The sequence below is a fragment of the Pleurotus ostreatus genome, assembly GCF_014466165.1.
Source record: "Pleurotus ostreatus strain PC9 chromosome Unknown scaffold_7, whole genome shotgun sequence".
NCBI lineage: Eukaryota > Fungi > Basidiomycota > Agaricomycetes > Agaricales > Pleurotaceae > Pleurotus > Pleurotus ostreatus.
The window spans coordinates 1,925,946-1,939,146 of record NW_023503162.1 but is presented as its reverse complement, the minus strand read 5'-3'; the positions used below and the strand labels follow the sequence as shown (position 1 = coordinate 1,939,146).

The window sequence follows — 13,201 nt, the reverse complement described above, 5'->3', positions numbered from 1 at the left end:
GGGGCGGTACGGAAAAATACTGCAACGAGGCATCAGAAGTGAGAATGCCAGCCTCCCTGAATAAATTCTGGTGCAGGTGCGTTCAAATTGAATATCCCCGGCTCGTAAAGGCGCCTCTGCGATGAGGCAGCCCTAGGCCTCATGCCGGGAATCCGCCCCAACAGGTAAATCCCCGTCCAGATGCACGGATAATTATTCTCGAAAGCGGTGAGAATTTGGAATTTCCTGTAATATTATGTTATTCTGTGTCCTGTTTCTGGTAGAATAATGGAACAAACCATTAAGAAGCATCGGTGTTTGGTGCCAGTCTCTGTATACAAATACCAACCACGTGGCTCGCAAATTTAAAATAATACCTTGTGTTCAGAATTCTGAGGGCGCTCAGGTCTTCTTGCGAAAGGTCCATTCGGCTTGACGCATATGGTCACTTCGAAGGAGCCTACGAACGCAAACATAGAAGGTAGAAGAACCTTCCGGATCCCATTCCGTTACCCTCGTATGGATGCTGTCCGATTCGACTCTGAGATATTATGCCATGTGCGTGAAGCAGCTAACTTAGCGTCGAAGCAAGAAATTATCTCAATATGATGCACTTAGACCTAGTACTTAGTTGTCAGAGTTTGACAGAATCCATGGAGGAAACTTGTGCGCTATGGGACTGAACACGCACGCGGGATCCGCCATCCAGGACATTATCACCGGAGGATACACAAAAGTGCACCGCCGCATCGCCTCGAGGACGTCGGAGAGACTGTGACTGGACGAAGTAGCAATATCACACAAGGGTGCCCTGCAAGCAAATTTCACCGTACGATTGTTCGACCGATGAGGCTATACGCTGTGCGACACCGACGGAGAGTGCCCATTTGGCCCCACCAAGCAGTTCCTATACCTCCGATTCTACAGCTCGCCGACTCACTGACTGCCGTGACAACGTAATAATATTGTGTCTGATGAATAAAGAAAATAATTGTAGTGATTGCATTGTTGGTTGTGTTATGATGATGAGGGGTGCTCGGTGACCAGCGCGTTGATAGTACATTGTACGACTGTGTCGAATAACTATGTGGGCTGCTATACTAAAGAATGAGAAGATAATAAGAAAGTAGAACGCGACGAATCGTTGTAGAGTTAGACGCGGGCGTATTACAGGAATGCCTCCCTGCCGAGCGTACCCTTCCAAAATCACCGCAAATTAGATCCATGTTTCTAAAATTCGGAGCCAAACCCAAAAAACTACTCACCTTGACCTCGTTGAAATTAGCCACCGCCCTCTCAATATCCCAACCATTCCCAGTCAAGCAATCCACCGCGAACTTGACGTTCAGCGAAGTCCGCTGACACACTTGCAGCGCGAGAGGCTGTTGGAACTCCGGCTGTTGATTGAGACACGGTACAAGTGACATGGACGAGAGATCACACAACATGACATTGAACGTAAGCAACAAGATAGCGTATATGGAAATCTGAAGGAGAGTGACGTACAATCGTCTGAAGCAAGGCAAGTTGGTCTGGTGGAAGTGTCAACGCTGGCTGTTGACCGGCTGGCGTAGACCCCTTTGGGTCGCTAGCTTGCACCTTCATCGGCCCAGGCTTCCAAGCATCACATGTCGAATAGTGCCGGACGATCCATTGGTCGGACAGTATAACAACATCCCAACCGTGGGTCTTTGCACTACAGTCCAAAAGACAATAAGTACGTGGAGGAGCATCATCAAGATACCGAATACTTACGCCGAGCCTTCTGGTGCTGGAGCAAGGATAAATGACCGATCGAAGGACCGAATTCCATCCACTCCGACTAGAGCAAACGCATGATGTTAACTTATCAAGTCCAACGAGACAAACTAGCCAAATATAACGAACCTTCGACGAATTCGCCGTGGACAACTAACAATAACCCTATAGAGTCTCCGTGTGGAACGGGGAACGAATCTACACAGAACTTCTCTGGAGGTCCACCAATGTCATGTTTTGTGCCAGGAAGAGCTATCATCGATTTAACGGCGGCTTCCCCACCGAAGTGGAGGCTGTTGTACTGTTTGTCTAGTACGAACCCTCGGCTTAGATTGCGAGAACCTCCTTCCCCGCCCTGTATCCACGGTTTCCAGTCCAATTTTCGTTGGTTTGGCAGGTCGCGAGACGTGTGTAAGCCAGCTATACGCGCCCGTTGAGGAATTGACGTGTTGATTGAGTACGAGAATGTCGAAGAGGAATGATATGCATTGACGAGGGTACCTCGTTGATTATCGAAAGTTGTAAAGAAACTAGAGCGAGGTTAAGGCACAATGAACGCCCCGTCGGAGATGGATACTCACCGCATGAGAAAGTTGCTGACCATGGCGCCGTCGACGCCGGTGATAAACGATGGTTGCATCTCAACAGGGAAGGTAGTGGAAGACGGTTTCGGAACCACAGTGTTGGCCATAGATGGTTGTGGAACGTCAAAGCCTATTTGTGTGACAGGTTCGGAATCGAGAATCTCCAGCGAGGGGAATCGCCGTGTCATTTCACTGGGGCAGCGATTAGTATCAACCCGCCAAATATAGAGAACGACTCACGTCCTGTATCGGTCTAACTGCCCTAGCTTCACCTCCTCCTCGCGCACAGGATTGCCAACCAATATCAACTCGCGTAGGTACTCCAACCGCCCTTTCTTTGACGTGATAGAGTCTAGGTCTTTGGGCGTCCTTATCTTGTTATTCGCTAACGACAGATTGGCCAACCGTGGAAGGTATCGGGGCATAGCTGCCAGCATTCCGCCGGTTATGTAGTTGTTGGCGAGAGATATTGTTTGCACTTCCGGTTTCAGCTGCGAGGCCATCTTAAAGATGACTGCGGCATCCCTAACGGAACCGCCCGAGCCAGGTGGTGAAAGATGATGCTTCTTCAGTAACTCGTCCTCTCCCATAGACTGTGAAGAATGTCAGTAACCATACATTATACCATACTTGCAGGCCTAGCCAAACATCTGGCTGGTGTTCACCTCGAGGTTGAGGAACCGAGCTTCGGGATTCCATCTTTTCTTCACGAACTCCCTCCAAGTCTCCAGAACATTCGTCTGAGTGCGATGCACGATAGTCGCCTTGATGGGTCGTGAATCAGCAGATGATGATGATACAGCGTTACGTCGGAGACGGCCAGCAATGGTGGGTCTGTCGGCTGCTCCACGTATCGATATCGGATTCGATCTTGCAGGGTGCTGCTCGGAATTGATGTGTAAGTCAATTGTCGATGGTACCGAGGAGGGCAACGGTAATGGTGTGCAATGAAGCCCTGCCTACGCGGAAGGAGGAATAATTACCGTGCGGCTGCTCGATGGCTGCTCCTTCAATGAATCCACAAGTCGAGGTCTGTGCGAGCGTATCTTTGATATACCCTTTCGTCCTCCAGGTTTGTCCGTTGCGTCTTTCATTCGTGCGTCGCGATCAATGAGGCCTGCGCTCCGCAATGCGCTGGAGGCAACTACTGTAGCGCCAGGCGCCGCTGCGACTGTCGAGAACATCGCCGAGTACGGGCTTTGTGGTGGTTGCAAGCGAGAACGAGGGCGCTGTTGTGCCACAGGTCGCTGTGGTGGTCGGGTTCAAGAGCTTTGTTTTGCGCTGTGACCTGAGTGGCGACAACAGCAGGAAGGTGACTCAGACATTCTCACGGTCCCGAGCACAGCCACTGCGTCCCGTATCGGTCCACTGACTCTTCCAGGCTCTTCCGCAACCATGTATGAACTACCGCCAGAGCTCATCTTCCTCATCCTCCGCGAACTGAGAGGCTACAGGGGGGCCCTTGAAAAATGCTCGCTTGTGTGCAGCGCTTGGCGTGAAATCTGCATTCCCTTCCTCTTTCACGATCTACGTCTCTTCGACAGTCCATCGCGGATACGCGCATACCGCCTTCTGATGTTTCATGCACCTCACCTTCGCCCCCATGTCCAAAAGTTAACGTTATTATCGCCATCTATGGTGATGGGGGAAGCTGATTCCAAATCCGACGAGGAAAGGGAACTACTTCTATCACTCATCGAAGCCCTCCCGAAGCTGAACACTCTACATTCTGACGTGTACTCCTGGACTGACGATTGGTGCCTACGAATCCCCCGATGCTCATCGATCACTGCCTTGCACATTTGGGACCCCTATGCATTGACCGCCAACACCCCACCTTGGCTGCTGAAGCTTCTACGGGAGACCGCCGACACACTTCGCTCCTTAAGCCTAGGCGGTTTATTCTTCAAACAAGTCTCTCTCGAAGGCGCAGTGGATGGGCGAGTCGCATTACCATACCCTATGAACGCTCTGGAGGCCCTTCGTATTCAAACCTGCTACAACCTTCCCTTTCATCCCGAAGTCATCACAATGCCGAATTTGCAGGTTTTAGAGTGTCGGAAGCATCGTCAAATGGCATTCTGCGAGTCGTTGCCGGCGTCTTTGAAGACATTAGTGGTGGATACGGCTGTAGGTTCATACCCAGATCGAGAAGGACTAGCTGAACCGCACACTTTTAGTTCTCAGGTGGACTTCCTATCAGTGCGGAAAACGTCTGTCTCATTGGGGAACGAATGAATAATCCGTCCGCCTTACTCGCACTGAGCTCATTGCATAGCCCGACGAAGATCAAGCACCTCGAATTGTTCCTTAGCAGGTGGATACAAATCACCCCGCACTATGTTCCCATATCCTCTGAGGTTCTCGATTTTGTCCTCGATCTCTGCCAAAACGGTTCTCTTCAAGAGTTTATCGTCACCTTTAGTGAAGGCGATCCTCGTGAATCGATGGAGCTTGACGACAAGCTTTCCAAGCTAGAAAGCCTCGGTGTACTGAACCTCAGGATAGGGCTCCCTTCACAGCTGCTGCCTGCGGGTTCCCACTCCTACTATATTTAGCTTCAAAGAAATGGTTGTGATTTTAACATTTGTACAGCTTGCGTATCGCTTATAAAACGTTGTATCATTGTCGAAATTATATTTCCGGACCGATTACAGTACCCCATCGCTTCGAATCGCACATTGACCAAGGTCATGTTTTGTGAGACCCTCGTCCTTGGGAAGGATGTCCTATGCTTTCGTCAGCAAAGATGTTAAGCACTTGCATGGGGAAAGCCGTAATTACAAAGTCAAAAATGCCAGTCGGAATTGCGAGAGTGACACAAGCATTTGGCGAATCCTGTGAGAGAAATATAGGATGGTTGGCATATTGGCAAAGTCAACGAAAGTTAGAGCTTACAACCACAGCGCCGACGTGACTTTCAACGGGGGCGGCGGATAAAAGGAGATCTAAAACACAAACCTGAGTAAACCAAGAGTCGCTGACGTGAGGGATGACTTACAAGCCTGCTCGCGGGCTTCGAAGTGTCGACGTCAACAAGCTTTGAGATCACAGAACCGGCATAAGACTTACTATAGCCCAGCTAAGGAAAGTAGACAGCGATCAGCGGCTACGATATCCCTCTCAATCCTCGGGCTCACCTTCTGCAGGTATGCGATGGCGTTCAGGGCTGCTTGCTTATACGCCACAGTACTGTGCCAAAGTTCAGAGGACTTCATGGAGAAGAGGGGGGTACATACGCATCCATGTTGTATTGTTTTCCGTCGCCGTCTTTCAGTACAGTTCAGATAGTCCAGTCGGAATAGGAGTGAAAGGTTGGAAATACGCACGAAGGTCCACGCTGATACCCTCAAAGATGAGCTGCATTGAAGGCCGAATTGGATTAGTACGGAGCTTATGGTGTCTAAGAGGCTGCATTCTGACCTTGGAGGAGTATAGAGGGTCAATGGGAGATGGCTGTTTAATGCGTTAACCAAACAGGTAATGCACAAAGACTTGCAGGCATGCTCACCAGGAAGATGGGTTGCTTGAGTGCGAACTTCTCCACTCCACCCTTGATAATGCTGGTGCTGAAGGTGATTACTCCAGCCTATGGGATGTGAGCGATTGCCCCATGCCCGAACCAGGCATTAGACGCACCATCTCTATGGCACCACAGAAACTCAGCTGAGATAAACAATTAGTAGTTGACTAGTGTGAGCGTGATAAAGCATCACCTCTCCCTAAAGCCAACCAACTGTTAGTTGCTTCGAGAAGAAGATAAACGGAGAAGCTCGTACATCGCCCTGGGAGAAATGTAGATCGCCAACTGACAGATTTGCACCCTTGACGAAAACAGGGAAGTAACAACGAGAGCCCCTGTCCCCCTGGTAAACACAGGGTCACTTGTTGAGGGTGGAAACAGCGTTACCTGGAGAGGTTTTTAATCTATAACACATAATTAGGGCTATTCGTTGACGGGGGTAAAATGATGAGACTTACATCACAGTTACCACCGTGCTCGCGTCCTGGGACAGTTCGTGCACCTTCTTCCCCGATCTTCTTCAGCACGGCAGAGTCGAGGTCCTGACCGACATATGTGCCAGTAGGATTGGGAGCATAAGCTACGGGAGGAACAGAGTTCGCGTGCTCAGCGATCAAACCGCACTCTCGCTCGTTCCATGTTGCCAACAATTCGGCGGAGGGTGCGGTTCCGATGAGACCAGGGTGCGAAACGCCTGCGAAGCGAACGCCAGGAATATGGCGAGAGGTGGCGTATACACCTGGTAGGTAGGGGTGTGTTAAATTTGAGGAGACGATCATAACGTTGGTTCGTACCTTTGAAGTCCCAGATGGCCTTGCACGCACGACTGTTGAATTCCTTTGCTACAAAACTATTAGAATTGTACCATAGCAATCCAGATTTAGAAGCCATACCAAACAAGCCACCGCCGTTCTCAAGTTCGAAAATGCCCTTCGTGGAATGTGTTAGACACTGCGTAAGTTTTCATAAAGGTTGACGTACTGTATATCCCCAAGGCATCTTGTCAAAAGGTCCGACTGCGAGGTGTTTATGCTCATCGGTACAGTTATTGCAAATCTTAGAGAACGGAAGGGATAATACCATCAAGGATATCCACTACCAAGCAATCGCCAGGTTCGGCGCCTTCAACAGCGATGGGTCCGGAGAGGTTGTGGATCTTTGTTAAATCCACATTCTTGATATCATCGCTGTCTATGAGAAGGCTCAGCACTGGGGAAAGTCCTAAAGCGCGGAGAGACTTCAACGCACTATCGTTATTCCCGATCTGAGCCCCTGTCCAGTCTGCATCGCGATCTCCTAAGCTGCCCCTGGCAAGCAAACGACGGCATGCTCACCGACACATTCCACTTTGAACACCTAGAAGGTGGTTAGGTCTAAGATATATGGTCAATGAACGCCTACGTACCTCTCCCGGCTTTACGGTCGCGTATGGGGGAATATCGGGACTAGAAATAATGTAAGTAATTCGTCTCGGCTACAAGCTGTATCACACTCACTGCCAACGATTATGAATGCCCTACGCCATGCCAACCTACGATGAGCGCAGGGTATAATAAAACACTGTGGGAAATGGTCACCTTCTGCTGGTCAGCAGGACTATCGTGATGTTAACTTTTGGCGCTGGTCAAGATTGCAACTCGAGGACATACATAAAGGGGTCGACTTTAACGACAGTCTTGTGCGCGACAGAATTAGCTTGAGTAGCCATGATGAACGAAGATGAGAGCTTCTTTCTCTTCGACGACAGCTTCAATATTAATACTTCACAGCTTCAATAGAGGTGAAATTGATAAGCTGGGAGCGCATGGCAAAGGCACGCGCCAACGTTGATAGTGAGAAAGATATAGCGGAGGTATGCAAATTATGGAAATAAATGCCGATTTAGATAGGGTTGAAGTTTACACGCCTATCTGAGGAGTAGGGCGCCCTATCGGCCGCGGTTAAACTCACCTTCAAGTACTCGTCCATGTGACACGCGCTGAAAGGAAATGGCTGGGTAATTTTGATAGCATTCTCGGGATGGCAGGAGCATCAAACACGATTGTACACACAAGTGCTGAATCATGGCGGTTGTCAACTAGACGTCAGTCAGATTCCTCACCCTCGTCCGAGAATAAGCAAGGTCCTATGTAAACACCTTCGTCCTTTCGCAATAGCAGTAATGCATCGAGGGGAGAACGTGGATCAGACAAGTTACGGTTGGTCATAGCAGTTGAAGTTTTGATCTGTGCAACGGAAGCAGCATTGTGAGAGAGGTACGGTTGATCGACCGTCTCATTGTCAACTTCATCTGGGAAATCGAGTTCATCATCGGAGTCAACTGAGCATTCTACGTTGTCAGATGGATTGATGCGTGATTGGCGGGCAGAGCGGCTGGTTATAGCAGTTTGTTTAGCATGGATGGGAGGATTAGAGTCTTCGTTGTATGGATCTACTCCAGGTATGTCGGTTATCGCTTCTCCATCCAAGTCAGGGCCAGCAGGGACATCGAAGAATATGTGTTCACGGTGGTCTCCGACGGGCGATGAGGGGTTTGCTTTATTCAGAGACTGAAGTTGCAATGGGGAGTAAGCACCATCGAGGGCCAAACGCGTAGAGTATTGGCCAATGTCTTCACTGAGAGGCAGAGGAGAGGCAGCATCGATAACTGAGAGGACATGTTGCAAGGGGCTGTCGCCAGCATAGATTCGATTAGGGCATACAGCAGGGCTATGGAAGGCAGTTTCAAGCAAAGAGTCGTGGGAAGAGGAATCAGTTGCATCGAATTCGTTCTTGTTCGACTGGGGGGAGGCATGGCGTAAAGCGAAGTTGGGAGAAAGATTCCAAGAAGCAGAGGATATGTGATGCAATGGCGACGAGAGAGGAGAATTGCTATCTCCATGGTGGGAAGAGACCTCAAGGATTTCAGAGCCCGAGATATAACCAGCTTGACCGTCAGAATGAGGAGGCTTGATGGAGTCTACGAAGAATCGTACTGGTCGGTGGCTTCGCTTAGACGAACTAGACATATTGGATGCTCGATCGCTCGCAAAAACGTTGAGGGATATCAACGAAGTAGAAGATTCTTGCCGCGGTGGAGAGTCGGAAGAGAGGTAGTGTCGAGAACTCTCGCCTGACTTAGACATATTATGCCGTTCATCATTCGGAATAGTGGCGCCAGTCCGCGTATTGCTGGTATGTTCGTGAAGAGAGTTCAAGCTGAGGCGAGAAGCCACAGGATCCTCATAGCTAGTGCTTCTGCGAGGAAATGAAGACGGCTTGAAATCGAGCAATATGTCCAGAGCCTGCCATGGATCATCTTGATAGAGCAGATTTTCAACGGAGATCGCATCCTTGCGGACATCGTACGATCTTGTCCTAAACTCTGGCGAGCCAGGCTGACGGAGACCAAGTGACGAGGGGCTGGAGGTCAACGCAAGGTCCGACGAGGGGATGGATGAGTCTGGGAGAGAAGAGCCCGATTGGGTGTCAACCCGGTGTTGATTGGGTAATGGTGGTCGCAAACAACGCGGAGAACTAACGTCATGTTCATGGTGTGTTTTGCGGAGAACTTGTCCTTCTGGGGAACGCGAATGTCTGTCAGCTGGAGGGTAGAGCAGATGCTACGGTATTCGCGTGAGTGTGGAGAGTGAAATGAAGCCAATTTTAGGAGACCTGTCGTTTGTTATTGTCTCGACTTCCAACATCCAAGTCCGTTCGCCTTCTCTTCGCGCCGCTTGCAGACATTTGTATGGGTACCCGTGGTAGGAGTCCAGCCAAGTCTGGCATTTTGAGTACTCTGTCCAACGCAGCCCTAATGAACATTGCTTTACAGTGATGTCAGCCATGGGTGAGAAATTGAGTGGGATACACACGATCGGTTTCATCTAGAGCATCAAGCACTTTGGACCGTTTGTTGCTACTTCCACTAGCCTCTAGTATAAGACGTGAGACAGGCGGCTTCACTGGTGTTGGTCCTGGAACAAATCCATAGTCCTCTTCTGAACAAGCGGAGTTCCGCCGTCTTCGTTTAGCATGGTGCAGATCTATTTCTGAAGGCGCTGTTCCAGTACCCTGTGCTGTTCCAACGGCTGTTGAAAGCATGGCCTTTGGCAGAGATCCCAGTCCCAAACGTTGCCGTCCAAAGAAGTCCTTCTGTGCTCGAAGAACGGGATTTTTAGAACGAGCCTTGACGGCGTTCCTATGTCAAGGGATAGTGTGAAGAACAGAAGTCCAGAGAATTCATTACTGACCTTTTACCACCCATGTAGTTGGCCCCCGCCATCCTATTCGTACTTGTGTGCGGATGTGGTTGGCAGTCAAGCCGTATTCAAATTGGGCAGAGTGTGCAGGGTCATAAGCTGATCACGTGTCTCGAGGAACGTCGCGACGACGAGTCCCCGACGCGCCATCACTATCAGCTCCCTCTTATTTCCTGAAACGACAAGTTTGGCGCCCCGTGCTGCAGCGAGCGGAACGATCGTTTCTGGCGCAAGTGGCTCTGGTGGGAACTCTTGGAGAGCTGATCAAGAGTTGGCGGTCACAAGATGATATTCTCGACTTCTTTGATATTTCTGCCGGTACCCGACTAGCAGCGAGTTCATGACTGGGAATGGCGGAGCACCGCGAGGAGTATAAATGAGGAGCCTTGCCGCATTGCGAAGCTTGCGGATGATGCTGTCTGCGATGTGTTCCTTCGCTGTGTCTTGTCTCTTAGGTCTGGGATTCGCATCGCTTGTTACCAGCCAAAGTCCCCCGACGACCGGGTTGGACATTGCATTGAGGACGGGCACCTTCCGTGGAGCCAGGACGGACAACATCACAGACAAATGGCTCGGCATTCCTTACGCCCAAGCCCCGGAAGGAGCGTTGCGCTTCAAAGCGCCTCGTCCGATATCCAAGCGATCTAATGCTTTACGTGATGCCTCGAAATTTGGAAATGTATGCCCTCAGCCTGCCTCCGGTAACTTGGGCGCGCCAGTTGCGGAAGATTGTCTCTTTCTGAACGTGAGTCAAACAAATTATATTCTCCCACTCGAAGTGTTGATCCCTGGATTAGGTTTGGAGACCTCAAGGTGCGAATAGTCGTAGCAAACTCCCAGTGTTGGTCTGGATCCATGTGTGTTCTCATTTCTCGTATACTTGTTCCCGCCTCATCCATTTCAGGGTGGATCGTTTGCAACTGGGTAATCCTCTACAACTCTCACCATTGGCTTCGAGACTGACTCACTTCTTAGAGCATCGTCAAGCTCTAATTTTGACCCCACTCGTAATTATATCCTTCCTCTTCGCCTTCTTAAATCACTGACTCGACTGAAGGTATCATCCAACATAGTGTCCAAATCGAAAAGCCCATTGCGTTCGCCTCCGTGTATGTCTAGTCAATGGCTCCAACACACAAGTACTTATACCTTCTGGCACTTACAGGAATTACCGCCTGAACACGTTCGGCTTCGTGAGTTTGTTATGTGACCGAGATTTCATTGCATCGCTTTTGTCTAAAGGCGCGATAGTTAGCAGGCACGGATGTACCCCCAGAAGACTTGAATGCTGGGCTTCTGGATCAGCGCCTTGCACTTGCATTCTTGCAAGCTAACATTGCTGCGTTTGGCGGGGATCCAGCGAAGGTAAGCTCATCGTCACAGAACTCAGCATAAAGTTGACATGATGCTAGGTCACTATCTGGGGACAGGTATCCATATCATTGCTCGAAACTTCCAAACTCGCTGAATGTGTTGCGCAGTCTGCTGGAGCCGGAAGCGTTCAGACGCACGTCTTGTTCCCTCCCAGCGAACCATTGTTCCGTGCAGTCATCGCTAATTCAGCCACTGGCCCCATGCAAGTCAACACAAATATAAGATACGTAAGATTGCTTCTAATCCCCCATTTCATCTGTAGCAAGAACGCGCCTCCACCAAGTACATATAGTTTACCAGGAAAGCCCTTCACACGGTTGCTCGCTGCTACAGGTTGCTCTACTGGCAGGGGAGCAGTCGCGTGTCTCCAGAAGGTACCGACTAATGTGCGTCTTGCGTTTTTTGACTCGCGTCTTACCGTCGCTGACTCGCAACCAGGTTCTATTCAATATAAGCAATAGTATGGTCAGGTCCACGTTGAATGACCAACTCTGGGAACCTACAGTCCATCCTCAAAGTTTCCTCAATCAAAGACCGTCCCAGCGGGTGCTAAGCGGTCGCTTCCTCCACGTCCCGTATTTGAGTGGAACAAATGTACGTGCTCGGATAGTCAACTGAGCTGAGTATCTTATTGTTCTAGGTGAACGAGGGAGCTACGTTCACCGGTAGCGTACGCAATCTCAATCTAACAGGGGAAGCTCAAGACGCTGCCTTCGACAATCTCATCGACCATCTGGTGATAGACAATAGCAGTCTTACCGGGGACGTCTTCGACGGTATCCACGCACTTTTCCGGGAAAACGACCCCACACTCGGAGCACCGTTCAACACTGGGGACTCCTTGTTCGACCGAGCGGAAGCATGGTACACTGCTCAGAACTACATCGGCCCAAGACGTTTGTTCTTCGAGGCTGGGTCATCTCGTCAACCTATGTTTGCCTACTACTTCCGGGAGTTTATTCCAGGAAACGACCCTTCTTTAGGCGGTAAGTCGTTCCGGCGTTCCATAGGACGACACTAATGGTTAATGTTAAGTCTTCCATGCATCTGAGCTACCGCTCTTGTTCGGACCAATTCCAACACCCGTCGAAACCGATTTCGCAAACCAAATGCTAACATTTTATATTAACTTCATTCATGATCTCAATCCCGGGGGTGCGCATCTTTTGGTTTCTTTTCTTCGTATGTTCCAGATTGACGCCTTCCTAGCTTCTTGGCCGCGTTACAGTGCTAACGAAAGACGAGTGATGCAGCTCCTACGAGGAAATGTCACCCTCATACCGGACGGTGCGTAGCTATGTAGGCTCCACATATGCTGTTGACAGTGACTCTACGCGTTTAGATTGGGACACGGATAAGTCTGACTTCGTCAGTTTGCCGAGAGTGTTAGCCGAATTTCAGAAATGAGCACACGGCCCGCCGCGGTATAGCGGATGTTTGTGAGTGTTCATTTTTATCCACTTTGTAGGGCATTGAACTATAAGTACTTCAGTTCCGGATGGTCAGGTCCTCGTTCATAAAAATATCGTTTTATTCTGGTCACTCGAACGCTTCCTATTTCGAGAAGAATGTATCTCGTTCTCCTTTACACTTCTGATCCTACTGCGGTTTATGGGAGCAAACGTCAGTTCGTGAGAGACGCGATCACGAGAACAGGCACTGCGCGATTGTCAATTCGCCAGAACGCTGTTTACCGCATGGCGAATAGATATGAAGAAGCCGGTGGGAGTTCGTGCGTATAT

General features: G+C 49.8%; 5 protein-coding genes across 5 annotated transcripts; 2 read left to right on the top strand and 3 right to left on the bottom strand.

The window, feature by feature from the left end:
- Positions 1-1,146: 1,146 nt before the first annotated feature.
- On the bottom strand, positions 1,147-3,505 carry MEX67 (nuclear mRNA export, poly(A)+RNA binding protein; the record flags this gene model as incomplete). Its single annotated transcript, XM_036779398.1, has 9 exons — positions 1,147-1,176; positions 1,245-1,376; positions 1,486-1,675; positions 1,735-1,801; positions 1,867-2,267; positions 2,319-2,513; positions 2,562-2,914; positions 2,987-3,202; positions 3,305-3,505. 9 exons carry the CDS (start codon positions 3,503-3,505, stop codon positions 1,147-1,149), a joined length of 1,785 nt encoding a protein of 594 aa, XP_036628787.1.
- A 211-nt stretch (positions 3,506-3,716) lies between these two features.
- Positions 3,717-4,879, top strand: PC9H_009900 (uncharacterized protein; the record flags this gene model as incomplete). Its single annotated transcript, XM_036779397.1, has 2 exons — positions 3,717-4,451; positions 4,502-4,879. 2 exons carry the CDS (start codon positions 3,717-3,719, stop codon positions 4,877-4,879), a joined length of 1,113 nt encoding a protein of 370 aa, XP_036628786.1.
- Positions 4,880-5,012: 133 nt separating this feature from the next.
- Positions 5,013-7,552, bottom strand: PC9H_009899 (uncharacterized protein; the record flags this gene model as incomplete). Its single annotated transcript, XM_036779396.1, has 24 exons — positions 5,013-5,159; positions 5,220-5,269; positions 5,323-5,337; positions 5,394-5,403; positions 5,462-5,513; positions 5,561-5,591; positions 5,651-5,681; positions 5,745-5,777; positions 5,833-5,910; positions 5,961-5,987; positions 6,038-6,043; positions 6,101-6,179; positions 6,232-6,248; positions 6,303-6,583; positions 6,639-6,686; positions 6,738-6,774; positions 6,826-6,860; positions 6,925-7,035; positions 7,093-7,125; positions 7,179-7,200; positions 7,250-7,289; positions 7,341-7,360; positions 7,422-7,440; positions 7,494-7,552. The coding sequence occupies 24 exons, from the start codon at positions 7,550-7,552 to the stop codon at positions 5,013-5,015; spliced, it is 1,281 nt and encodes a 426-aa protein (XP_036628785.1).
- A 376-nt stretch (positions 7,553-7,928) lies between these two features.
- Positions 7,929-10,108, bottom strand: PC9H_009898 (uncharacterized protein; the record flags this gene model as incomplete). Its single annotated transcript, XM_036779395.1, has 4 exons — positions 7,929-9,446; positions 9,499-9,650; positions 9,699-10,024; positions 10,077-10,108. The coding sequence occupies 4 exons, from the start codon at positions 10,106-10,108 to the stop codon at positions 7,929-7,931; spliced, it is 2,028 nt and encodes a 675-aa protein (XP_036628784.1).
- A 386-nt stretch (positions 10,109-10,494) lies between these two features.
- Positions 10,495-12,866, top strand: PC9H_009897 (uncharacterized protein; the record flags this gene model as incomplete). Its single annotated transcript, XM_036779394.1, has 15 exons — positions 10,495-10,830; positions 10,883-10,942; positions 10,990-11,009; positions 11,061-11,092; positions 11,143-11,194; positions 11,251-11,278; positions 11,337-11,450; positions 11,498-11,515; positions 11,567-11,661; positions 11,722-11,845; positions 11,898-12,053; positions 12,100-12,445; positions 12,495-12,614; positions 12,669-12,746; positions 12,802-12,866. The coding sequence occupies 15 exons, from the start codon at positions 10,495-10,497 to the stop codon at positions 12,864-12,866; spliced, it is 1,644 nt and encodes a 547-aa protein (XP_036628783.1).
- Positions 12,867-13,201: the final 335 nt, after the last annotated feature.